The sequence below is a fragment of the Cervus elaphus genome, chromosome 6 (genome assembly GCF_910594005.1).
Source record: "Cervus elaphus chromosome 6, mCerEla1.1, whole genome shotgun sequence".
Lineage (NCBI taxonomy): Eukaryota > Metazoa > Chordata > Mammalia > Artiodactyla > Cervidae > Cervus > Cervus elaphus.
This window is the reverse complement of record NC_057820.1, coordinates 47,466,256-47,492,644: the sequence shown is the minus strand read 5'-3', so window position 1 is coordinate 47,492,644 and position 26,389 is coordinate 47,466,256. Positions and strand designations below refer to the sequence as shown.

At 45.2% G+C, this 26,389-nt stretch overlaps 1 protein-coding gene across 5 annotated transcripts in view; it reads left to right on the top strand.

Moving 5' to 3' along the window:
- The first annotated feature begins 6,420 nt into the window (after positions 1 to 6,420).
- DCUN1D4 (defective in cullin neddylation 1 domain containing 4) overlaps positions 6,421 to 26,389 on the top strand; it is a 70,968-nt gene continuing 50,999 nt past the window's right edge. For 2 of the 5 annotated variants that reach the window (XM_043906799.1, XM_043906798.1), the window contains exon 1: positions 6,421 to 6,760. In XM_043906799.1, coding sequence (XP_043762734.1) covers positions 6,436 to 6,760 — 325 coding nt within the window. In that variant the 5' untranslated portion in view covers positions 6,421 to 6,435. Of the gene's footprint in view, positions 6,761 to 7,088; positions 7,231 to 26,389 lie in introns of those variants that run through there. The other 3 variants (XM_043906796.1, XM_043906795.1, XM_043906800.1) reach the window with 3 other exon arrangements.

Genomic DNA, 26,389 nt, shown 5'->3' with positions numbered 1-26,389 from the left:
AGTTTCAGCTTCAGCATCAGTCCTTCCAATGAACACCCAGGACTGATCTCCTTTAGGATGGACTGGTTGGATCTCCTTGCAGTCCAAGGGACTCTCAAGAGTCTTCTCCAACACCACAGTTCAAAAGCATCAATTTCTCGGTGCTCAGCTTTCTTCACAGTCCAACTCTCACATCCATACACAACCACTGGAAAAACCATAGCCTTGACCAGACAGACCTTGGTTGGCAAAGTAATGTCTCTGCTTTTTAATATGCTATCTAGGTTGGTCATAACTTTCCTTCCAAGGAGTAAGCGTCTTTTAATTTCATGGCTGCAATCACCATTTGCAGTGATTTTGGAGCCCCCAAAAATAAAGTCTGACACCGTTTCCACTGTTTCTCCATCTATTTCCCATGAAGTGATAGGACCAGATGCCATGATCTTAGTTTTCTGAATGTTGAGCTTTAAGCCAACTTTTTCACTCTCCTCTTTCACTTTCATCAAGAGGCTTTTTAGTTCCTCTTCACTTTCTGCCATAAGGGTGGTGGTGTCTGCATATCTGAGGTTATTGATATTTCTCCTGGCAATCTTGATTCCAGCTTGTGCTTTTTCCAGCCCAGCGTTTCTCATGATGTACTCTGCATATAAGTTAAATCAGCAGGGTGACAATACACAGCCTTGATGTACTCCTTTTCCTATTTGGAACCAGTCTGTTGCTCCATGTCCAGTTCTAACTGTTGCTTCCTGACCTGCATACAGGTTTCTCAAGAGGCAGGTCAGGTGGTCTGGTATTCCCATCTCTTTCAGAATTTTCCACAGTTTATTGTGATCCACACAGTTGAAGGCTTTGGCATAGTCAATAAAGCAGAAATAGGTGTTTTTCTGGAACTCTCTTGCTTTTTCGATGATCCAGCGGATGTTGGCAGTTTGATCTCTGGTTCCTCTGCCTTTTCTGAAGCCAGCCTGAACATCTGGCAGTCGGGTTTAAGTCTTAGTTCAGGTTGGCCCAAGGGCGATACTTAAAGGCATTTGCCTTTGCCTCCAGCATGCCACTGTGTCTGACTCTTTGCGACCATGGACTGTAGCCCAGCAGGCTCCACTGTCCATGGAATTCTCCAGGCAAGAATACTGGAGTGGGTTGCCACTCCCTTCTCCAGGGGATCTTCCTGACCTAGGGATTGAACCTGGGTTTCCTGCATTGCAGGCAGATTCTTTAGCGTCTGAGCCACCAGGGAAGCCCTGCCTCTAATACAGAAGATTTACACTCTTTTATACCAGTTCCTGCGGCTCTCAGGAAAAGGCAGTAGTACATCAAAGTACAAGTAAGAGAAATTATTCATTACGGAACATAACCGGAGTCTCTATTCAGGCAGAATCCCCATAACTGATGACTCCTTTGGGGTATACCATCTTTCTATAGCCACAGGAACTTCCTGTATCCATTTGAACTTCCAGTATCAATCAATTTTCATTACACAAGTTTTTAAAGAATTTGAACAATGGACATTGATGTTGGGTACTCACTTTTTATCCCTACTGTATGAAGTTTCACATGTCAGTTCAAACTAAACAATTTCACACTGGTGGCATGTCCTAGGTCCTAGTGAAGGATGTTCTTGTATACTAAATGTTTGCTGTGAACTCTAGAAGGGAAGAAGGAGGCCTAGCTAATAGAAAATAGTGACTGTGGAGTTAGGGACTAGATTAGTTGAAAAACGAGCTTGGGGTGAAAAGCTGGACGTGAAGGGGGAAAAGTTTTTTCTAGAATGTGTTGAGTCCTGGAGAGTGTCACACTGATCACAGCAGCTAATGTTTATTGAGCATTACTCTATGCCACGTACATGTAAGTGCTTACTTGTATTTACTCATTCATTTAATCCTTACAACATTCCTAAGAGGTAGGTTCTACTATTTTCACTATTTTGCAGGTAAGCAACCAACAGAATTTTAGTCCAGGCAATCTGACAGCAGAAAGCCTAAATTCTGCTTCAAAAAAAGATGGCATAAGTGCTCTGGAGGCTAAAAAATGTCCAATGTAGAGGTGGTTCCAGAAAGTTCCATCTGCTAAGTGTTTTTGTATATTGGGAGACATGATATAACCCCAATGGAGGCTGCTGAAAAAATGGAAGGCTCTTGAATGTGCATTATAAGCCCACATGACCAGAGCATATCAATTTTATGAAGTAATCTGTAGTCACTGTTACTTGCTTGTGTTTAATCTCCAGTGTAAGAGAGGCAGGGGAAAAGGAAGCTGATGAAGGGAAAAGTGTAGTAAAGTAAGACAGAAGGCAAATGATGCTATACTTTTGACTTGTCAATTACTCCCAGTTTTGAGGAGAGGCCGTCCTTTCTGGTGCCAATGAGGAAAATGTCTACTTCTATGCTTGTTCCTTTAACAACCTGATCACTGGGACCTGACTATGATGCAGGTTTGAAAAATGAAACCAACATTTTTATTATCCTAGTAGCATCTGGCAAATTGCTGTTTGCAAAACTGTTCTATGTATATATGTGAAAAGCAAAGTATCTTACTCTGACATACGTAATTAAATTAAGAGCTGAAACCGGTTCCCAATAACACAGGCCTCAGTGGTTAGAAGGTTAATTTCAGTAGGCTGAAGAGGCTTTCCTCTCTTACTGATATATTGGGAATGCGTGCTCAGTCAGAGAGTATTTATTACATTCAGCAGAACCTCATTAGCTACTCTGGATAAATAACCTCATTAATGACATAGCATGAAGTAGATAGATGCTTTTGAAATAAGATCAAAAGGAGCAAATAGATAAGAAAGATGTAGTAACCTGGAAATCATCTTTCTGACTAATATTTTTCATAATGTGTATCTACAAAGGCAGCTGGAGTGGCTAGATACTCTAGAAAGGGGCCAGGTTTCATACACTATTTTTGAAAATCACATTCATATCCATATTATTATATCCTTATAAATGAATCACTCAGGTATGAGGGCATATATTAACCTGATCAAGAAGAGGAAGAACTGAAGCCCAGCATGGGAACACTACAACACAGGGAGTTTGACTTCTTAGGGGCACTGTTACTTATCAGTGGCAAATTACTATGGCTCTTATTTGTCTGAGCAGGCCCAACTTTATTTCAGTCTTGAGGACTACGCTATTTTCCATTCTGTAACCCCAACCCTAAATGCAAGAAAAGCATGCTATAGTGGAATTTGGGGAGAAGTTTTAAAATTTTATTAAAGAGCATTGTTGTTCTTTCTCACTAGACTTTTCCATACCAAATTTCAATCTAGGCTTAAGGTATTTAAAAAAAAATATGATTAAAATTAAGGAGGCTTTCCTGGTGGCTCAGATGGTAAAGAAGCTGATTAAAATTAATGTTGTACAACAAATAAAATAGAAAAATTCCAGTTAAATTATCATTTGAAACAAAGTAACTTGCTTTAGTATTACCTTGAAGCAGTAACTGGGTGAAGCAAAATGGCAGAGATTACATTCCCAAATATCTCTAGCCACCACAGTCCCAAGACTGTGGTTCTCTAAGGACATGAATATAAATGCACAGAATAACATTATTATCTCAGTAAACATCTCCACAGGAATTGAGTGATTTGGGAATGCTACCAATGAGAAAAAGTGGAAATGTATTATATATTTAAAAAATTCCTTATGGAACTTCATAAAAAAGAAGGCAATATTCTAACTCTTAAGTACAGAATTTTAAGTAGACTGATAACTTTCTAATGGAAAAGGAGACTAGTTTATCCATCTTTGGAATTTGAAGATTTGCTATTAGACAGTGTGGTTTAGGAAAAGACCTGGTTTAGGAGTTGGGATACTGGAGTTTAATGCTATTAACTAGCTGAATGACTTGGACCTTATGTTTGATTCTTTTGGATCTCAAGCCTCATATTCTTAAATGAGGAAGTTGGATTTGATCATCTGCAGGGCTCCTTCCACATCTAAAATTACACCTTAGAGTCAACGTGCAGTTCACTCTGAGGAAGAGTTAATCAGTGCCCACTCTGAATGCACTGTAGTTGGTGCTGGGGACACAAAGATTAAAAACAAGCTTTCTACCCTCAAAGGTTTACAATCTTGGGGATTGTTAAAATGACAGGGTAATATATGCAGAATATTATGCAGTCACTTGGGCTTCCCTGGTGGCTCAGATAGTAAAGAGTTGGCTTGCAATGATCGAGACCTGGGTTCGATCCCTGGGCCAGGAAGATACCCTGGAGAAGGGAGTGGCTACCTACTCCAGTATTCTTGCCTGGAGAATCCCACAGACAGAGGAGTGTAGCGGGCTACAGTCCCTGGGGTCGCAAAGATTCGGACACGACTAAGCAACTAACACTTCCACTATGCAGTCACTTCATTGTATCTGTTTTATTATTCATAAAACTTGTGGGCCAGAGAGGCTTAGCAGACTGAGCTTTGCCTGCTAATCCTCAGGCTACAGCTGACTCACTATAAACATCTGTGTAAATTACTCTCTAGATCTGTTTTTTCTTTAAAAATAATCATACGGACCTGACTGAAAGTAATGCTGGAATACAACAAAGGCTTGTATATTCTGTACACTTTTATGGACAGCATGTGTCAGAGGACAATGTTGGGTGTTGGGGCAAAGCAGCTGGCAGGTGCCTCATGTAGATTAATATTAATATATCAATACATTATTATTGGCTGCAAATAAATCAATATAGCAAACGACTACCTACAACAAATTAATTTTGCTCTCATTTTAATTTAGAGGTGACAAGTAACAAGTCCATTTTTGTGCAAAAAAACATGTGTCTCAGCCCTTGAAGTACCATAAGCAGTAAAAAGCCATGCAAATATCACATATTCAACATATTATAAACTTGGATGAACTATAAGTACTTCTTAGATGTGTAGAGTAAGTTGAAAACACAAATGGTATAAAGAATGCAGGAGAAGTTTCTCTGCTCAGGCTAAGGACAGACGTTCTTACAATTAGATCTGCCTCAAAAGGATGTCTATTTCAGAGTCCAGAGGTACCTACCCATCTCTGCAGGGCCCAGTTGATGCTCTGTTAGGTTAAAGGTCACCAATGATGAGATTCTTATCTTGTCTGAATTGAACCCTAAGTGGATAAATTCAGGTTCAATTCTGAGAGTCTATGGTTAGATGGAGTGATTCATAAGTATTTGAATGATAGAAGCATGACAGATACAAAATAAGACATTAGGAATTAAGAAAGATGGAGTATATTACAAAGGGAGTGGTGTGGGATGGAGGAACTGGTTTCATTTTGTTCTTTCAAATATGCTGTTTTTGGCCTTAATACTTATGCCCTGATTTGAAACCTAAATTTCAGAACCCTGAAACTCAAAAGCTTTGGCTGTATAAGTCTAAAACCAAAACGACTCATTTGTTACCAGTTGTTTTTAGTGTCCTCCATTCTCTAAGGCGGGAGGGTGGAATGGCCTAGCTGCAGGATGGGGCAAGGCTTCTGCACCCAGAGAAGGGCTGTTTGTGTGTTGCGGCTGGAATAGGAGAGGCGGTCCTCCACTAATATCTCAAAATATTATTCCTCTACAATAATACGGTGAGTGTGATGAGTTGGTTTGAAAGCCTTGCGAAAAACTCGTCGGAACTCTGGAAAATGGTGAGAATTCTTGACTGAGGAAACTCAAGGGTCAGAAGAAGTCATCTAAACTAACGCCTTCCTCTGCCAAATAACAGTTTTCTGGACCGCTTCTTGCCGTCATTGACTTAGGTTCACTTAGCTGACGCTTACTGTCCTTCGAAGGCTGGTGACCTGAGCCCTGGACTTGCTCAGGTGCCAGCCTGAGCCCGAAGCTCAAGAGAGTGGCCCTTGGTTTCCTGCGTGTGGTCTGCGGGCGCACAAATGTGTATCACCGACCATGCAGCAGTCGAAGCCTTTAGAACAGCCCATTTGTGACGAAGGAGGAGGAAATGTGTTGTCGCTGGAAAAGAAGTGCATTTCGAAAATGAGGACAGAATGGATTGTTGTGACTTGTTGTGCAAGAAAGAATTTGTTCCTCACTAGAGGGTTTGCTGGAAATAAAGACGCGGCGATTCTTTACCAGTCTCTAGCTGCAAGACACAGCCAGAAAGAGAAGTCCCAGTCCAACTTCGTCGCAGACTGGGCTCCCGAAGAGAGCCGCTCGGAGGCGTGAGAGACAAGCAGGAGACTCCGACGCGTCGAGTCAGCGGGGAAGAGCTGGTTCCCCTACTCAGTGCAGCGGGAACAAGCCGCACCAACAGCTCGTCCCCTTCTCGGTTCTTGGGGAAACACTTCGCTTGCTTTGTTTCAGACGCCGACCCATCTTTCTTGGTTGGTCTACAGCTCCACCAGTCCTGCCCACCAGAAGGCGGGGCTCCAGGGTCAAGGTGGACCAATTCCCCAGCCTCGCCCCTACACGCGCTTTTGGACCCCCGGGGCTGAGTGACAGCGGCCAGGTCCAACCTGCTATCCGGGAGCATGGACCCCCGCCAGGGGCGGTACGGGGACGAGGCGCCGGGGCCAATCGTATTGGACTTCAGGGGGCGGGGCCTCTTTGCCAGCTCCAGACCAGCTCTCTCCGCACTCTTTTTGTCAAATGAGAGGCCCGGGTGGGCGGCCCCTCAGCCGAAGTTCAGCCAATGGAGGAGGCGAGGTGGGCGGGCCGAGAGTGCCCGGCGGCGGGTCCTCAGCTCCCAGCCGAGGTGCGGCGAGCCGGTGGGGGGACCGCGAGGCGAGCGCGGGAGCTTGGGCGGCGAGAGCGGTGTGAGCTGCCCGAAAATGCACTCGGATGCCGCCGCTGTCAGTGAGTAACAGAGAACCAGCCGGCTGGGAGCGGGCGGCTGCCAACACTCTCCGCTCATCTCCCGCAGTCCCCGCCCCGCGCCTCCTGTCCCGAAACGCGCCGGGATCCCCTGCCCGGGAGCCACCCCTTCCCCTCCCGGGGCCGGGGCGGGCGGTGACGCTGCGGGCGGCGCGGGGCGGGGGCGGGCGTGGGGGGAAGGGGCCGGCCTGCCGGGGGAGGGCGGAGGTGAGGGGGGTGGGGACTGGCTCCATTTCAGTGTTGGGGGAAGGGGGGGGCGGGACGTGCGATGAAGGGCCGGGACCAGAGTGTCCCGGGTGAATGGAGGTGGAGGCGGCGGCGGGCGCTAGCGAGCAGGGTTGGGGGTTGGCACCGACGGGGGGAGAGAGAGAGGGAGCGAGCGAGCGAGCGGGGCGCAGGGGTGAGGATTTCCTAGGGGCTGAGCGGTGCGGGCGGCTCCGTGAGAAAGGCGGGTGAGTGCTAGGGGAGCGCGGGGGCGGGGACAATGGGAAGAAGGGCTGGATGGCGGGGGTGGGGGGGGAACAATGGGGTGGAGGATTGGGGGCAGCGGCCGTGCGGGGCAGGAGGGCAGGCGAGGAGATGAGGGCTGATGTAATGGGAAAGCGAGATGGTGGGAGGGATTGGGGTGTGATGGGATAGTTGGGGAGTCCGGCGAGCAGGAGGGCCATAGGAAGCGTGGAGGGGTAGAACTGGGAGTGGTGAGGGGGGCCGACGTTGGGGTAATAGGATGGAGCAGGTGTTGGGAACATAAGGACATCGGGAGTGAGAGGAGAGGCAGAACGTGGTTTGGGGTGACAGGATGGGGGCAGGGGTAGAGGAGGTGCTGTGGGGGTGAAGAGCTAGTTGTGAGGGAAGAGAGGTTGGGAGGGGCCGGGTCAGGGGAACACTGTCTTGTCCAGATTCTGTCTGCGCGGGGCTCGGGGGGGAAGGTGTCGGACTGTGTGTTTGGGGGAGGTGTATCCTTCCCTGGATTAAGACTGGGTCCCTTGAAGGGGAGCCTTGAGCTTCGGGGTATAAGGGGGGGCGGGGCTGGGGGGGGCGGGGGAGGTGCCCTGAGGTTGGCGCTTGCCGCGGTTTCCCCTGAGCGGCGGGAAGCGAGGTCAACGCTGGCGCGGGCTATAGCTGCGGGACTGGGAGGCGGGGCAGGGGAGCAGGCTGCGGGTTTTGCGCCGTGGGTGCCGGAGGGGTCGGGCCCTGGAGTCCAGGGGCGGGGCGGCGGGGGGGGGGGGGTCCCTGACGGTCAGAGAATTTGGCAGTCTGTGACGCAGTTGTCTAATTTCTGATCGTCAGGTGTGGAGGCTGGTGCTTAGGGATCCGCTTCCCTGCCGGGAGGGCCGGACCACAAACCCAGCGCAGCGCCCGCGGGGCGCGACCTCTTCCAGCGGTTCGGAGAGGGCGCTTTAGGGGTTTCCTTTAGGGTCTGGCACCAGTCGCCGGGTGTGAAGGGGAAAGGCGGTCCCGCGGAATTCTGGGACTTGTAGTCCGGACCGCGGTTGGGTTGGGTGCACGTGGGTAACTGTGGAAACGAGTCCCAGAATGCAGCGCGCCCCTCGGAGCCTCCCAGCTCCTCTAACTCGTGCCTTATTCCCCGCGAACCCTAGCGCGCTCCAGTGAGGCGCTCCTGTCCCCTGGGACCCTCTCCCCGTGTCAGCGGGTGGGCGAGAACCAAGCCAAGCGCAGTCCTTTCACACTTGGGTTCTTTATCTCCAAGTTGAATATTTCCCACTTGCATTTGGTGCCCTTACTTGTAGAATAAATGCTTAGTCTTTGAACCATTTAGTGCATAGGTTGTGAAGAAACATTGAAGATGCGACGCAGTTTAAAGCAGAGTTTAGAATAGTGTGTATTTGTGGCTTCCTGTGTGTATAAACATCAGGTTAAAAGGTTCCGTCTTAGTTAAATCTAGGAATGCAGTGGAGACACGTAAAAACCTTGTGAAGATAGTATAAATTATGTTTGCAGTTCTTGGGCCGTTTGGATTGCCAAAGGATAAGGGGACTTCTGGGGGAAAGATGGTCTTGAATTTAGTGTGTGCATGTACGTGTGTGCGCTCTGTCGCTTCAGTCCTATCTGACTCATTGGTGATCCCGTAGACTATAACCCGCCAGGCTCCTTTGTCCATGGGATTTCCCAGGCAAGAATACTGGTGTGGGTTGCCACTTCTACTCCAGAGGATCTTCCTGACCCAGGGATCGAACTCAGGTCTCTTGCGTCTTCTGCAATGGCAGGCATATTCTTCACCACTGTGCCACCAATTGAGAGCTGGAGGTGGCTTAATGGAATTGCAGTGAAAATGATCTCATTTATTTAAGCCAGCGTGAAAATGTGAAGATGAGCAAAGGGAATATATGATGTCTTCGGTTTCCAAAGAAGCATGGAAAGCAAATGAGACTAGAGGAAGGTAAACTCAGTGGAGGGAACCTTAGGTTTTCATGTGTTTTTCTTTAGTGTTGGAAACCGTACTTCCAGCCTGTAGACTGCAGACATCACATCCTTTGCCAGTTCCCTTTACCATTTATATGCAATGACGACTCCAAAACGTGTAATGTGGAGGGCTATCAGGTTAGCTCAGAAATGACAGGAGTTTTTTTAATGTGATGTATAAGGTATTATGAAACCATTGGTAGCATGGTCACTAGAAGAGTATTGTGATGACCCTGATGATAAAAATTTTACCAAGAAGTCCAAAGACTTGGAAACTGTCTAGTATGGTTACAAGTATGGAACTTGAGTGCTTGACTCAGTGAACTCATATGGTTCGTTTCATAATGGCTGAAAAATTGGGCAATGTGTGATTTTATCAGGAAAAGATTTATATCTGTTTTATATTTTACTTAAGCTTATGGTGACATATCCAGGAACTCCTTTGTGATATGTAAATATTTAACCTGGTTATGTTTTCCTTTTTTTTCTAAACACGCGTGTGTCATGAAATTTGCTCTTGTAAAGGGTGAAGTGGATGAAGTTGAAAACAGGAGCTGTAATTGTCTTTAAGGTGGTGTTTTTTAAAAAAAATATTAGGCCAGTCATTTTGTTCCCTTTTCTCTTTTTTCAATTTCATCCTAAAGGGCAGGTGCCCTATAGATACACGTGACGCTCTCTCTTCCCTAGCCCTCAAACCCCGGGTTCCTATACGTTATTATCGTAGCTCCTTTTTGCTGTGGTTTTTAGGTTCCTCTTTGATTTTTGGCCTTTGGGGAGGTGGTTTTGTTTTCTTATGAGCTTACTTATGCATTTAAACAGATGTTTCTTAAACTTTACCCAGAACTTTGCGACTGTTTCAAGCAGATGGTTCCAACTTAAGGATGGTTTGACTTCACAGTGGTGCTCAATCAATATGCATTTGATAAAAACTGTACCTTGAATTTTGGATTTTGATTTTTTCTCAGGTTAGTGATGTATGGTATTATATTCTCCTGACGCTTGAGTGGCGGCCTCGACAGCTCCCAGTCAGACACGTAATCAGGAGGGTAAACAGCCAGTACACTTATAACCATTTTGTACCCAGACAACCATCCTGTTTTTCACTTTCAATACAGTTTTCAGTAAATTACCTGAGGGGGCTTCCCTGGTGGTTCAGCAGTTAAGACTCTGCGCTCCCAATGCTGAGAGCATTGATTCCATCCCTGGTGGGGGAACTAAGATCCTGCATGCCACATAGCGTGGAAAAAAAAAAATTACCTGAGATAGTCAATATTTTGTTATAAAATAGGCTTGAAGTGAGATAATTTTCCAGCTATGTGTTAACATAAGAGTTCTGAACATGTTTAGGATGGGCTAGGCTAAGCTGTTATCTGTAGGTTAGGTTTATTAAATGTGTTTTTGACATAGGATAGTCTCAGTTAAATAGTGGATTTACTCAGGGCATAACCCCGTCGTAAGTAGAGAAAGCTCTATAGTGGGAAAATTTTCAGGTTGTTTTACCAGTAATATTGCCAGAAAGAAAGAGCCCCTCATTTTCTCCCTTGGAAGAGAAAATGGTAACCCGCTCCAGTATTCTTTTCTGAAAAATCCCATGGACAGAGGAGCCTGGTGGGCCACAGTCCATGGGGTTGCAAAGGTAGGACACAACTGAGCTCACATTTTCCACTTCTGAGAATTTCTGTACTTTTGTTTTTTCTTCCTCTCTTCTTGCTCCCAAGAAGTACCCCTATTAACACATGATCACATTTTTTCAAATGTTATTTATCATTATATCCATTTCTCTTTAACTGCTCCCAGAAGTGCTTATTGATTGCTTTTTTCCTGACTATCACATATGTTTGCATTGCTCTCATCTCAATAATAATAGTCTTGTGTAGTCAGCAGTGTAAAAAAAATCATGGCTTCAGAAACTGACCTCATGGTAACTTTGTTGTATGATTTAGGATGCCTCTGGCAGGTAAATACTCAATCAAAAGTGGCTTAAGTAATAGAGCTTATTTTTGTTCAGTGGCAAGAAGTTTAGAGATGGATGGTTCTAAGGCTGGTACAGAGTCTCAGTATGTCTTTTAAGAATCTAGGCTCTTTGTATACTTTTTCCCTTTATTCTTAGTATTTTGGTTTATCAGGAGCCTTAGGCTCATTGCCTCATGTTTGCAATGTGGTTGCTGTAGCACCAGACATCATGCCTATGTAAGAAAAGGATGAAAGCAGCATATTTCCTTACAGTTCCCTCCCTTACGGAGAAGAATCTTTTCTGGAAGGTCACCTTGGAGACTTTCTCTTTAGTCTCATTGGGTAGAATTGACGTCATGCCACTACTAGTTGTAAGGGAAGTGGAGAAGGTGAAAGTCTGGTGCATTTTTTTTTTTTTTTAAGTCTGGCATTTTTAGCTTCTGTTGTGGGTTCCAGACTTCCCTAGGGCAGAAGAAAGATGAGAATGCTATGAGTTGGCAGCCTATAGTTATATCTCTGAATCAGCTACTTTGTCCAACTGTCTTTGACTTGGTCTCAATCATTTTTATCTGTTGATTTATTTTCTGCCACATTCTAAAATAATGAGAGGCAACTTTAAAATTCTGTCAAGAGAAAGAAAATACAGATTTACAAGCTACACATAAATGCTTGCTGTATGTTAGAAATGGGCCATGTATTTGGCTCTGAGCTTCCTAGTGGCCAAAATAAAGATGAAAACAAGACCAATTCATTTTTTTTCATTTGTTGAATGAAACTGCAGTTCATTTAATCACCCAAGCTGGAAGCTTAGACATTGCTTATCCTCTCTTTCCTTGGTTGGTAGCGAGTGCAAACTTGCATCTCTTCCTATGCCTGTTCCATACTGATTGCCATTGCCCTAGGTCTGAGCCATCCTTTCTAACCAGTAATCTTTTTGTCAGGCTTAGCCTCCTGTTTATCCTCTTCATCATCAGTTGAAAATCTTTGTCCTTAAGACCTCACTACTCCAAACCTCAAAGGCTCACAGTTGCTTACAGATGTCTCTGAAGCTGGGGTTGAACTGGTTCTGTAGTTTAAGCTCAGTTTCTTTCCCCTGAACCCCCCCCTCCCTCTGCACTCAGCGCCACTTCTCTTGTTCTGTTTTCCCACTCAAGCAGACTCCTTCCCTCCACCGAATCTCCAAGGACTGTTGACTTTTATTCTCAGTTTTATCTTATTTAACAGTAGCTGTGTGTTTACTTTCTTGTCCCTTTTCCAGTTAGACGATAACTCTCTCGAGATCTGGGACTCTGCCTTAGTATTCATGCTGTGGTCCAGTGCATTGCATTGCTTAGGACCTCAAATATGTAATGAACTGAACTTAGATGGTCAACTCTTGAGCAGTTAGTGAATTATCTGAAAGATTTTAATGCTTCCTCCTGCAATTCTGCTTCTGAGATGTCTTTTGTTATCTTTAGGTTTTTCTTCCAGGAATACAGATTTTCACTTATTCATTCTCTGCCCTTTTTTTGGACAGAGTTGTCCTATGCAAACCAATTTAAATAATATGTATTTTTAAATACATGCAGATATCAGTTTTGAAGAATGTCTGTGGCATGGAGAAGTTCCCCAGAAGGGAGTCGCCCGCTGGTGATGTGCTGAGGGACAGGAGTGTGCCTGGGACAGTGCATGTGTCCACTTCTGACCTGGGTGTAATAGGCCGCCGTGGGGAAGGCTTGGGCAGGGCTTGGCAGGTCTGTTGGTAAAGGGCCTGGAAGTGTCTGTCTCCCTTCCTATTTTGTTTTATGACCAGAGTCTGGTCCTAAGGGTTGTTTTTTTTTTTTTTTTTTTTAATGTTAAGAATACATTAAGCTCTCCAAAGGCTTTCTTTCTTTAGGAAGTAGACTGTGTTACTTGGAGGTGAGTTTTCTGAGCCTCTGACATTAATGCTGACATCTCTGTTTAGGTGACCAGCTTAAATTACAGTCAGTAGGCTTTCATAGCATGTTCTTTTTTTAAATTCTGAGATTCAGGTTAGCAGAAGTACCTCTTGAGAATTATTCTTTTAAGCAGAACATACATTTAAAGATATTTGTGGCTGGGACTTCCCTGGTGGTTCAACAGTTAAAACACCACACTTCCACTACAGGGAGCACAAGTTTGATCCCTGATTGGGAAATTAAGATCCCGCATGCTGTGCAGCCACCAAAAATAAAAACAAAACAAACAAAACAAAGTACTAAAAAAATAAATATTGGTGGCTATCAGTTCAGTTCAGTTCAGTTGCTGTCGTGTCTGTCTCTTTGCAACCCCATGAACCGCAGCACGCCAGGCCTCCCTGTCCATCACCAATTCCTGGAGCTTACTCAAACTCATGTCCATTGAGTCAGTGATGCCATCCAACCATCTCATCCTCTGTCGTCCCCTTCTCCTCCTCCCCCCAATCCCTCCCAGTGTCAGGGTCTTTTCCAATGAGTCAACTCTTCGCATCAGGTGGCCAAAGTATTAGAGTTTCAGCATCAGCATCAGTCCTTCCAATGAACACCCAGGACTGATCTCCTTTAGGATGGACTGGTTGGATCTCCTTGCAGTCCAAGGGACTCCCAAGAGTCTTCTCCAACACCACAGTTCAAAAGCATCATTTCTTCAGCACTCAGCTTTCTTCATAGTCCAACTCTCACATCCATACGTGACTACTGGAAAAACCATAGCTTTGGCTAGATGGACCCTTGGTGGCCATAAGAGAGGCTATTGTATTGGTGGCTATAAAAGAGGCTACAATTTTTGGCTTATGTTTCAAATAGAGAAAAATACTGCAATGCATTTTAAATAGGATCATATATTTTAGCAATTGTCACATGAGTGTTCAGATCTAAGGATCTTTTCTCTATCATGTCCAGTATTCTGGTAGACAAAGTATTTGCTGCTTTAGATTTGAATTGTTTTTCTTTTAATCCGAAAATGCTGTTAATGAGTTATTTTCAATCTAGGAAGGTAGGCTTTGTAGTTTTTGAAACTACTAATTAATATACTGGTGGTGGTGGTGGTGGTTTAGTCGCTAAGTCACCTCCGACTCTTTGTGACCCCCATGGACTGTAGCCCACCAGGCTCCTCTGTCCATGGGATTTTCCAGGCAAGAATACTGGTGTGGGTTGCCATTTCCTTCTCCAGGGTATCTTCCCAACCCGGGGATTGAACATGTGTCTCCTGCATTGCAGGCTAATTCTTTATCAACTAAGCCACCGTAAAATATTGAATAATGTGTCAAAAGACCCCCACCCTCCCCAAATCACATTACCTCTGAGTATGATTTCTTTTTGCTAATTTTTTTTTTTTTTTAAGTATGATTTCTTTTTACTTCCATCTTTGAGGATTGTTTTCCTTGTGAATATTTTTTGAAAACCTTTCATTACTTGCTGTCTGTGTCAGTAGTATTTGCAAAGATGGTGTGTCATCCCTTTATATCTGTGATGGCCTTTGCCAGTCTTTGGGGCCCTGGTTCTTCTTCTGATTGGGGAATTCTAACTGTCAAAGCAGAGCTGCCCAGACACACCCACACCAGAGTGTGATTCTGAAGCTGAAGGCAGGTCCAGGTTATGTCAGTGGTACACCCTGCCCTTAGATGTTTTGGTTGTACGGCTGGTATGATTGGTCCTCTGGTTTTCCTGGAGATTATGGGAACTACCTAATAACCTTAAAAAAGAAAAATTGCTGTTCTGTTTAAGTTGGCCAGTTGGTTTCTAATGCTTGCAACTAAGAATTCTGACAAATTCAACATTCAGATCTATCACTGGTCGATACATGGCAGAGGCCATTGTGGAGAAGAGCAGTGATCTGCCTTTCCGCCCTGCCTGGAGTCTGTTCAGAGTCCAAGAGCCCTGGCCCGAGGTGATCCAGAAGACTGAAGGGGGTACCGAGGCAGTGTCCGTGGTAGGAGCTGCCGTTGTCAGTGGTCACGCAGGACCCTGAGGCATGCAGTCACCCCCTGATCTCACTGTGTAGAGCTCTTTACTGCTGTCTGCTCTTAATCACATTTGTGTCCTCTCCCCCGCCTCCAAATTGTTGAGAGTATTAGGTATGGAAATAATACTGGTAGAATGTTTATTTTGTTTAGCCAAAAATCATATCTAGTAGTCCTAATTGCTTTTGGGTTGACTTTATTGAGTGTAATTAATTCTATAAATTTGTACCCATTTGATAAATACGTGTGTGTGTAACCACCACAATAATTAAGATATAGAATGTTTTCGTTACCCCTCAAAATACCCTTGTATTCCCTTGCAGTCTGTACTTCTCTACTTTCCACCACAATTTTTGGCTTTTAATATATATCAGCTTAGGCCTCCCCCTTGTTACTTGATGATTTGTCATTTCGCTGTTTGTGAGGGTATTACAGTGTAAAAAGATATAATCGTCTCTTCTTACTGAATTATTAAATCCAAAGAAAAACCAACAGTGCTGCATAAATTATAAATCTGACAATTAATACTTTACACATAGAATTGGCTTGAATTAGTTGACTTGTTCCTTTGAAAGATTTTTCTGGTGGATGGCTTTTTCTGTGGACCAAAGGCATACAGTTCTAGGATTAGTTCCTTGGATGAGATGATTTGTTTTCTGGGTCAGGTCGGGAGGGCAGGGAAGCATAGTAGTTAAGTGTGGGCCCTAGAGTCAGAATATCTGGGTTCTGCCCCTGTTAGCTGTGTGACTGTGCATAAATTACTCAACTACTCTTCAGGTTCTGCATTCATAAAGCCGCCTACTGTAGGGTATGGAGTTGTTCAGTCAAAGGTGTTTATTGAACACCTACTGTGTACTAGGCCCCATTCTTCATCTGTCATGAAGTTTTCATTCCAGCGTGGGGAAAGAGGTGGGTAATAAGAGTGTGTTCCATGGTGATCAGTTCATTAGTTCCCATGTGTGCAGGGGAGGGGAACAAGAGCAGAAGATGTTGTAGTTTCTGTGGCTTGGGCGGGGCAGCCCTGAGGGATGTGAGAGGGGGCATTCTAGGGAGAGGGAATACAAATTCAGAGACTCCGAGGAGGGGAGCAGACCTGTGTTTGCGGAATGGCAAACATGCAAAGTGGGCTTGGAGGGGAGTTGGGGGTTCGGCAGAGAGGAGGAGTAGGAGGCAAGATCAGGAGTGACCCTGAGAATTAGATTAGATAGAACACAAAATGTTTAGAGAAATGCTTGGCACTTTTCTGTTTTTGTTGCTAATGATTACTGTGTAATGACAGTTTTCTTTCTTCTCTTTAAAAAGAGTCCCTCGAGGGACTTCCCTGGTGGTCCAGTGGCTACGACTCTGCTCTCCCAGTGCAGGGGGCCCGAGTTCTATCCCTCGTCAGGGAACAAGAGCTGCATGCCACAATTCAAGATCCCACGTGACTCAGCTAAGACCCAAAGCAGCCAAATAAATAAATGAAAGGAGACCGTGGAGAGGAAAAGAGGTCATAAGAAAGAAAATAGGCAAGTGAGGCATTGCCTCACTTAGTCACTCACCAAACCTTTGAGGGTTTTCCTGTAGCCGGATGCTGCTGCGACAGAGACAGCTGAGCCTGGCCCTTGTGTTTAAGGAGCTTCCTTCCAGTGCTTAGTGGTGGAGGCAGAGAAGTCCTGGACAGTTAAAATATGGGACAGGGAAGGTTAGATGGATGCCCAGCATGCTTGGAAACAAATAGGTAGTCATTAAAATTAGACTTCAGGGAAGTGAAATGAAGTGTTGCTCAGTCGTGTCTGAATCTTTGTGACCCCGTGGACTGTGTAGCCTGCCAGGGTCCTCTGTCCATAGAGTTCTCCAGGCAAGAATACTGGAGTGGGTTGCCATTCCCTTCCCCAGGGGGTCTTCCCGACCCAGGGATCGAACCCAGATCTCCTGCATTGCAGGCAGACTCTTTTACCATCTGAGTCACCAGGGAACCCCTTCAGGGAAGGGTTAGTTATTGTGTAAGCTTAGCTTTTGAGGTTCTATTATGTGAAGGAAAAGATGGGTGTGTGCCTGCGGGGGTGAGGTGGGAGGGTGCTTTCCAAGTGGAGGGAGCAGCCTGGCAGTACCAAAGGAGTTGGGGAGCCAAGGGGAATCAGGTGGAGGGGTGGGCAGGAGCCACATGGAGAGGGCTAGAGAGAGGCCCCAGGGAGTGGAAGGGAGGTGAGGGGTAAGAGAGAAATCAGATGTGGGATGCAGGGAGAAAGGGGGAACAGAGCGGGGTCGGGGAGGAGAGGGACTCACAACGTGTTTACACACAGTGATTATTCGTGGGCTGTTCAGTTGCCTTGCCTGCATTCATTCGTTTACTCCTCACCCCAGCCCTTGAAAGTAGGAACATGAATGTACTGTTATCATCCCCATTTTACAGGTGAGGAAGCTGAGGTACAGAATGGATAGCTAACCTTGTCTGGCCCCACGGCTGGTGGGTGGTGAGTTGCGATGCTGACTCAAGCACTCTGACACTGGTGTTTAGGTGCCCACGGCTGCCTGTGAAGTACGTGTGCTTAGTCGTGTCCGGCTCTTTGGGACCCAGTGGACTGTAGCCCGCCAGGCTCCTCTCTCCATGGGATTTTCCAGGCACGAACACTCTGAAATAACACTGTTTTACTTGTGCCTTTCATTTAACCCTTTGGTGACCTGGCAGGCATGTTGGAGTTCCGTGTTTTGTCGCTGGCCTATGAATGCTGATGGCAGAGCCTGTTGTTGTTATTATCTTTGTTTTGCATTTGGTTCTTTTCTTCTTGGAATGGATCCCAACAGGGTCTGGGATGAATTCCTTCTTTCCCACTCCTCTTCTTTCATGTCTGCCATTTCACAATGAAAGTAGTCATTTAAAAATGCATTCTAGCTGGGCAACTGATTATGGCAAAGAAGAGCATTTCCATACTTTCTCTTGTCACTAATGAAATAGGCATTTTTAGTCTTAAAGATTTTATTTTAAACAGACATTTGTATTAAGTACCTTTTAAGCATATACTTTTTGAATATAGGAGATGCCTAACATCATTGCCGAAAAGCCAGAAAACCTATAGAGCTAACTAATGTCATTTTTGTGTAACATCTTTGAACTGATTTCTTATCTTTTTCTGTAGCTGAGGGTGAGTTTAAGTCTTTTTCCCCTTTAAGATCTTTCTACAGATTCCATTCCCAAAATTAGACCACAGATTATTTGTTCTTAATTAAACAGGAAGCTTGAGAAGGAGTGTTGAACATTCAAGTCCGGACAGCTGGCTATTGACAAGAGAGTTTTAAAGACCCGTCCGTCCCCTTGTCGTTCCTCTGCCCTGTCTTTTTGGTCTTCTGGGTTCTGTCTGCTGTGGTCTCTTCCATGCTGAATAATAATAACAGGGATTAAAATAATGAACCTTGGTTGGTTCACAGTACGCGCCAGTGCTGTGCTGAGCGCCTGGCACACGCCCTAAGAGACTGATGAGGAGGGGCCTCCTTTTTGATTTAGTGAGGCTGGGTACCGGGAAGGGCCTTCAGCTGGGACACTGCGGAGCAGGGACTCGAACCTGGGGCTTTCCGAGGCCTCTTCTAACACTAGTGAGATGAAATGGATCTGTGTTCTTCAGTGGGTAGGGTGGGGTGAAGCCAGTGAGTCTCGGGCCCTTTGTGTCTTGTTGGGGTGGGAGAGCAGCCAGTCTGGCCGTCCTGAAGTGGCCGGCTCCTTTAAGATGGTGGCACCAGCAGGCAGAGGCTGTGCGCTGGTGACGGGGGCTGGGTGGCACGCCACCTGTCCTGGATGGGGCTTCGCCCCCCGGCCCCCTTTTCAGGTCCTGTGAGAGTCAGGAGGAAAAAGCCAGAAGCTATGGTGTGCTTGGATGGCCTTAGCTTCAGATCCTGTGTTCAGAGAAAGCGCTGAGTCACCCACGATGACCTGGTCCCGTTCCTCGTCAGTTTCCTTCTTTCCGCGCTCACTTTCCTGACTTTGTGTTTTGGAAATAACAAGTATTTATTGATGAGGAGAGTGATGTTCATGCCTTCCTCCTCACTGTCCCTTGGTTCCTTAAGTTTGCACCTCGGTTTTTGACCTTAAACAGCGTGGATCTTGATCTTGTCCTCACAGGGCGGGGCTTGCCGTGAATGGGTTGGACTCCCCTCTGGCCTGGCTGGTGTTGTGAGCTGGATGTGGATTGGGGGTGGAGGAGAGGCTGGGGGCGCACGCTCCTCTCTGGCTGTGTGTAGTCACCTGGGCTGCTTGAGAAGCTCCGACAAGTCCACTCCCGTTTTTGTTTGATTGACTGGATGGGGCCCCAGCCGCGGCTGTTATTCGGCCTCCCCAGGTGATGTGCAGCCCCTGGGTCAGTGTTCAGTAGCTCCATGTGTACTCGGGTTTGGTTTGGGCTGTGGCGGGGAGGGTGCCAAGGCTGCGTCCAGGCCACCCTGCTCAGCATGCAGGTGACACCGGGTGACACAGAGCCCCGTTCCGGGGGCGCCCGCTCCGCGCCGGGCAGTGTGCTGGGCGCGCTGCAGCGGGAGCTCGTCCGGTCCTCGCAGTGTTCTCCTGAGCGGGTGGTGCCCGCTCCGCGCCGGGCAGTGTGCTGGGCGCGCTGCAGCGGGAGCTCGTCTGGTCCTCGCAGTGTTCTCCTGAGCGGGTGGTGCCCGCTCCGCGCCGGGCAGTGTGCTGGGCGCACTGCAGCGGGAGCTCGTCCGGTCCTCACAGTGTTCCCGTGAGCGGGTGGTGCCCGCTCCGCGCCAGGCAGTGTGCTGGGCGCGCTGCAGCGGGAGCTCGTCCGGTCCTCGCAGTGTTCTCGTGAGCAGGTGGTGTTAGACCAAGAGGTTCCTATCTCTAACAAGTTAGACAAGTGTGCGGTATGAAGCTAACCCACAAAGCTGGCTTTTGGTTTTTCCCAGTTTTGCAGTGTGGAAACTTGTTTCAGATCTGTGTGTTTTGACAATTTGGCCTCAAATGTCAAAATATTAGGTTTTACAAGTGAGACACGTGCTTGTGTCACATCACATAGCTCAGTGACTTACCAGTTGGTGTGCAGGAGCGTGAGTTGGTTCTAGAATACCAGTTGAAAACACTGCTATTATAGGGTCAAAAGTAGACTTCATTTTATGGTAGACTTGTATTTTAAGTCATTTTGAAGTAAAACTCGTTTTTAATGAATTTTTAAACTTAAAACTGCATTTTGTAATTTTCTTTTAAAATGACATACATATGCTATATATATTTGTGCTCATGTTACAGATCCACCCTGACCTGTGATCTGACGCACTCTCTGCTCTTGGCTTCTGTAACCATCTAGGCTACGAAGCAAGCTGAATCTCAGCGTTTTAAATGTGCTCCAGGCTCATCATTGTGAAGCCCAAACTCAATACCCACTCTGTCCTCTGTGCGTTTCTCCTTTCCCTTCTTGGTAAAGCTTCTGCAACAGTTGTTTATGCCTGATAATAGATTGATCCCTCACCTCTTGCTCCAGCCATGCCTCATTTCATTCTTCACCACAGTTATAGAGTAACTTGCACATTGCTCAATTCAGTGGCTACTTTTTTTTTTTTTCAAGTTTATTTATTTATTTGGCTGCACTGGGTCTTAGTTGCAGCATTCAAGATTTACCGGATCTTAGTTGCAGCATTCAGGATTTAGTTCCCTGCCCTGGGATCCAATCCAGGTCCTCTGCATTGGGAGCTCAGAGTCTTGACCACCAGGGAAGTCCCCAGTGGGTACATTAAAAGCATTTTTTCCCCTGTTTATTGGTACCTGTCATGTGCTAGGCTTGTGCTTTTCTAGGTATTGGGATAAAGTGGTGAACAAAGCAAAAGAAAATGCCTGTCATCATGGAGCTTGGGCTCCAGGGAGTGTGACAAAGGATAAAGATGTAAATATATATAAAATATAATGTCTGGGTCACAGAGGACCTCATATCTTATGATTCTATCGATAGAAAATGAAAAGGCAAATCTGTAGGGGCAAACTGTAGGGTTAGTGGTTGCCTGATGATGTAGGGGTGAGGGGAAAAATGAGGAGTGATTGCTGATGGGGTGATAAAAATGTTAAATAACTGTGATGGTTGCGCGGCTGTGAATACACAAAAGCATTGACTTGTGCACTTTAGATGGATCAGTTGTATGGTATATGATGTCTGTTTCAATAAAGCTTTTTAAAAAAGGTCAAAAAATGAAGAGTGCTATGTAAAAACCTAACTCTGGTGGGGATGGAGGTGCTTGTTTGGATAGGGAAGTCAGGGGAGGGAGGCCTCTGGATGAGGTGACATCTGAAAAGGTATTTCCGTGACGTCAGCATCAGGCCAGTGACCACAGAGGTGGGAAAGAGGAGGAGGGCGTATTAAATAAAACAGACCCTGAGCTAGGGGTTCACTTGAGTAGTCAAGAAGAGTGTGGCTGGACTGGAGTGAGCAGGATAATGAAGTGGAATGACTTAGGTCAGATCATGTAGGGCCTTGCACGGACTTGTTGGAGTTTTTCCTTTCATGTGGCAGTCACAAATCCAAAATCTCATGATTACAACCTTACATTGTTACTTGTCCTTTGCAGGTTGGCAGGGGTCTCTTTTCCCCCTCACTGACATTCATATCCTCAGTGTACCTGAAATCTGTAGGAAAATGGGCTCCTCTTTCTAGAAGGAAAAAGAAAGAAAGTGAAAGTCATTCAGTCCTGTCCGACACTTTGTGACCCTGTGGACTGTAGCTGGCCAGGCTCCTCTGTCCATGGAATTCTCCAGGCCAGAATACTGGAGTGGGTAGCCATTCCCTTCTCCAGGGGATCTTCCCGACCTAGGGATTGAACCCAGGTCTTCCACATTGCTGGCGGATTCTTTACCAGCTGAGCTACCAGGGAAGCTCTCTAGAAGAAAGGGCAGACCTAAACAGTGAATCTTAGTTACATACACTATTATATACTTTTTCCATATCACTGAGTAAAACTAAGGTTTCAGGAGGGTGGGCCCTGTAACCAATGGCGTGGAGCACCCCTCAGCCTTCCATGTGGAATCAGCTTAGAGAGACCCAGCCCTGCACCGCTGCATCTTGCTCTTGTTCTGTTCCAGAAACATATAGGATGAATGCTGATTTTGATAACCTTAATTTTGTTTCACTTTTTTGGCAATGACATGGTAACGACCCCATGTTCTGTCCTCTACCTCCACCCCAAAAGCCATTACTGGTTTAGTTCGTCATTTTCATTGTCCTCAGAGAGCATTTATCAGTACATATCTGTGCATAGTGCTATATTAAAAATTTTGTACCTGAGAGCATTGCTTACTGATTGACCAGCTGGAGTTTAGCTAATAATAAAATACTTTTGTGAATTCTTAGTGACAAGAAGAAAGAGGTGTATTTGAAATAGAAATAACATGGATGTTATGTCTTTTCTGCACCATCTTTTTTTTTTTTTTAAGTTGGTAGATTGTTTTTGACTTCACCAGTTTTATTATCTTCTTATTTAATAGTAAGGTTCTCCAACTTGGTGTGTTTACTAATTGACAGCTTTGGTGGGACATGCTGCTGCTCTTTACCCCCTGATGCTCCCATCAGAAATGAGTTAGAACGGAGGGATGGGCTTGGGAATGTGAATTCTCCCCAGCTTGGCCGCAGCTAGTTACCTGACTCTGCTTGTGCTAGTTTTCATAGCTCAAGGAGAACTTTTGGGACTTGGACAAAAGGACATGAGCTTCCCTCACAGCTCCTGAAAGCAGTCTTGTTGGTTTTCCTCCTAGTGCAATCACGTTTTATATAGAGGTGAGTCCTAAAGTCCATATCCAAGGTGAAAATCACCAGCATTAAAAATATCACTGGAGGGATTTCCCTGGTGGTCCATTGACTGGGACTTAACACTCCCAATACAGGAGGCCCGGGTTCGATCCCTGATCAGGAAACTAGATCCCGCATGCCACAACTAAGACCTTGAGCAGTCAAATAAATAAATAAAAATACACTAAAAAAAAATTACTGGAAGTACTTTCAGAAGGTGCCCCCCATTGCAGATTGTCTCTAGCACAGCAGTGTTTTCCTCCAGCATTAGGACAGGTCACCAACTCTTCTTCAGCTAAGCACCTTCAGTTGAAGCAGCTGGCTTATGTTTCGGGACTGTGTTTTATGAAAAATGCATCTCCTAAATACTCGGCTCACATAGTGTTGTGAGAGGCACGTGGAGGCTGAGCGGCCCAGCGACTGTCAGAGTCCTGCTGCCCTCCTCCCTGTCGTTAAGTAGAGGCCTCAGGGCAGTTACTGGGACAACTGACTTGTCTTTCTCCCTCTTCTTTTTGCCAAGCTGTTGCCATGAATTGGTGTGAGTTAAACGTGGATGTCCTGCGGTCCGGTTGTACTCTCCACTTTTGCTGCCGCAGACCACCCGAAGGCCCCAATCATTTCCCACCTTGGTCACTACCAGTAGCCTTCATGAAACACCACTCTGAATCCAGGCCACACTTGCCGTTGGGCAGCCTTTCCAAAAAAGGCTGATTTAAACACTCCTGTGGCACCCAGGCTCAGAAGTGCTTCCAGCATTCTGCTGCGCAGAGTTAAATACTCTCTGGATTCTGGGCGCGTAACTTGGTCTGGTGAAATTTCGTTCCGATCTCATGCCATAGTCGTGTGTCGTCTTCATGTGAGACAGCTGTACATGAGTTACCTTTGAGGGGGAATGCGTACCCTCCGATGCATACGGCCCAGTGGAAATACTCATCCTTAGATTAACCTCTTAAACGGGGTTCAGAGCTGCCCTTTTTCTGTCCTACCCTGCCTTGGAGTCTCTTCTGTTACCATGCTGCTTCTCACATGTGAAGATCTAGTGATGTGAATGCCCTGAAATACCAAAGCGTACTGAATTGAAGTCTTGATGCCTTTGTCCCTACATTCATTAATTCCTTGAGTATTTATTGAGTACCTGATGTGTGCCAGGTATTGCTTTTGGTACTAGGGATACAGCAGTGGACAAGAGCATATTCTGACCTTTGTGAAGCTTATATTCTAATGCTAGAGGAAGATGGCACCCAAATGTGACATAAAGTCTGGTGATACTAATGCCATAAAGAGAGGTAAAGCGTGGTAATGGGATAGTGAAGAATGGGTCCTGTTTGTTGGGTCTGGCAAGGTTCTGTAAGAAGGTAATGTTTCAGTGGCAGCCTGATGAAGTGTGAGAGCAAGCCATTGTTGTTATTAGAGGAAAGAGGGCTCAGTGCAGAGAGAATAGTGTGTTCAAAGGCCCTGAGGTAAGAGCTTGCTTGGAGTACTCACAGGATAGCAGGAAGCTCTCTGTGACTGAGAAGAGGGAGTAAGGGGAAGACAGGTAAGAGATGAGATTGGGTAGAAGAGGCAGAGAAGATGCGGGGCCCTGAGGCCATAACTTCTCTTTAGCCTTTCCCTTCCACCTGTAACTTCTGAGGTTGGAATTAATTTTAATTTGTTCCACATGGTAGCTAGTTGCCCTCTGCTTGCTGAATAATTCTCTCTTCCCTATTGATTTGAAATACCATTTAATCATATTCTGTGCTTATACATACACGCAACCACACAGACATGCGTAGACATGTTTATTAGCTCTCTTTCAATGATTTGTCTTATTGCACATGTACCATATTTTACAGTACTGTGCCTCTATATCAGGCCTTGGCAAGCTACAGCTCATGATCCAAATCAGGCCCACCACCCAGTTTTCTAGAAATAAAGTTTTATTGGAGCACAGCGACACTCATTTGCTTGTGTATTGTTTATGGCTGCTTTTCAGCTCCAATGGCAAAGTAGTTGCAGCAGAGATCGGATGGTCCACAAAGCCTAAAATAAAATTTAAGATCTGGCACTCTGGCAGAGAGTTTACCAACCTCTGCTTTATATTATATATGGTCTGATAGGGCCTGTTTTTCATTCTTCATTTTCAACAATTTCTTGGCAAGTCAAGCATGTTTGTTCTTTTCAGGTGAACTTTAGACTCAATCTGCTAAGCTTGCCTGACTCCCTTCCCTTTCCCTCACCTCTTTTTTGGGGTGGGGAAGTGGGAAGTAGGGAGAATAGGAATTTGATTGCATTTAATTTTGTAGTTCAGTACAGGGTGAAGTGATCATCTTACGATACTGGGTCTTTCCATTCCAGGAATATTATCTTTGCACCTGTAAACTTTTATTGTTTCTTCCCTTGAATGTTGCACATTTTATTCCTACGTGTACTATTGCTTTTCCTTGCTATTATAATTGAGATCACCTCCCAGGTATATTAACAAGTGATTATTTATGGCATAAAAGAAGGGTTTGAATTTTTATGTATTTCAGTTGTTTCTGACCTTCTTGTGGAAGTAAACTCCTGTTAGGACTGTTAATTCTTAAAGTTGATTCTTTTGGTTGATGGTCATTGTCTGAACTTACAGTTTTTGTTTTATTCCTAATACATGTGTCTCTCTATATTGTAGGATCCTATATACAAAGGGTAGTTTGGAGGAAGTGAATTTTGACCCTCTCAATGTTGTTCACTTTTTTCCTGTTATACAGGTCACAACAAATGATAATTATTAAAAAAACCCAAAACAAACCCCCAAAACTCCTGGAAAACTTTATGCCACATCAGCATTTGTTGATCATTTTAAAGAATACTCAGAAGATAATTTAGGCAAGCCGTTTATCGAGCATGCTGTGTCTTTCTGCAGAGCCATTTGTCACTTAATACAGAATGTTAGGTTTGCATGTCACACGTGAGAGTCTGACCCAGTGACTATGGTGGAGAGCCTTTTGATCACAGACTAAAGTTGACTTAACTGAGCATTTAGCCTTTAGAATTGAAATAGGAGCCAAAGGAGATTTTATGTATCAGTTAGTACTTTCCTAAATGCATTTCTGTAGAGCATGTGATCTTTACCCTTAACATCTATTCCTTAAGGATGTGAAATCTATTTTAGATTTCAAGGTCTATTACTTGCCCTGAGCAGTGAACAGATGAACCATGAATTCAATATGTGTTAACCTTTGTGGATTTATCTTTTAATGCCATTTTGGTCTTTTTGTTTCCCCCTGAATTTGTGTCTACTCCTTAGGTTTTTACCTTGATGAAACTAAAGAAAAACTGTTTTGTTCATGCTGCTGGTTCCTTTTCTTTTTCCTTTTTTTTTTTTTGATGAGATGATGATGAGGTGGTTATGATACTAGACACGGGATATGGAAATAGAGACTTGCTGACATATATTATGTGACTTGTGAAATGAACATTGTTACTTGCATCCTCTGTAAAGTGAAACTTGATATATAGAACCTTAAATCCTCTTGTATTTTTTTTCCACTGCTGAGATATTCTTCCACCATCATTATGAAATCAGTT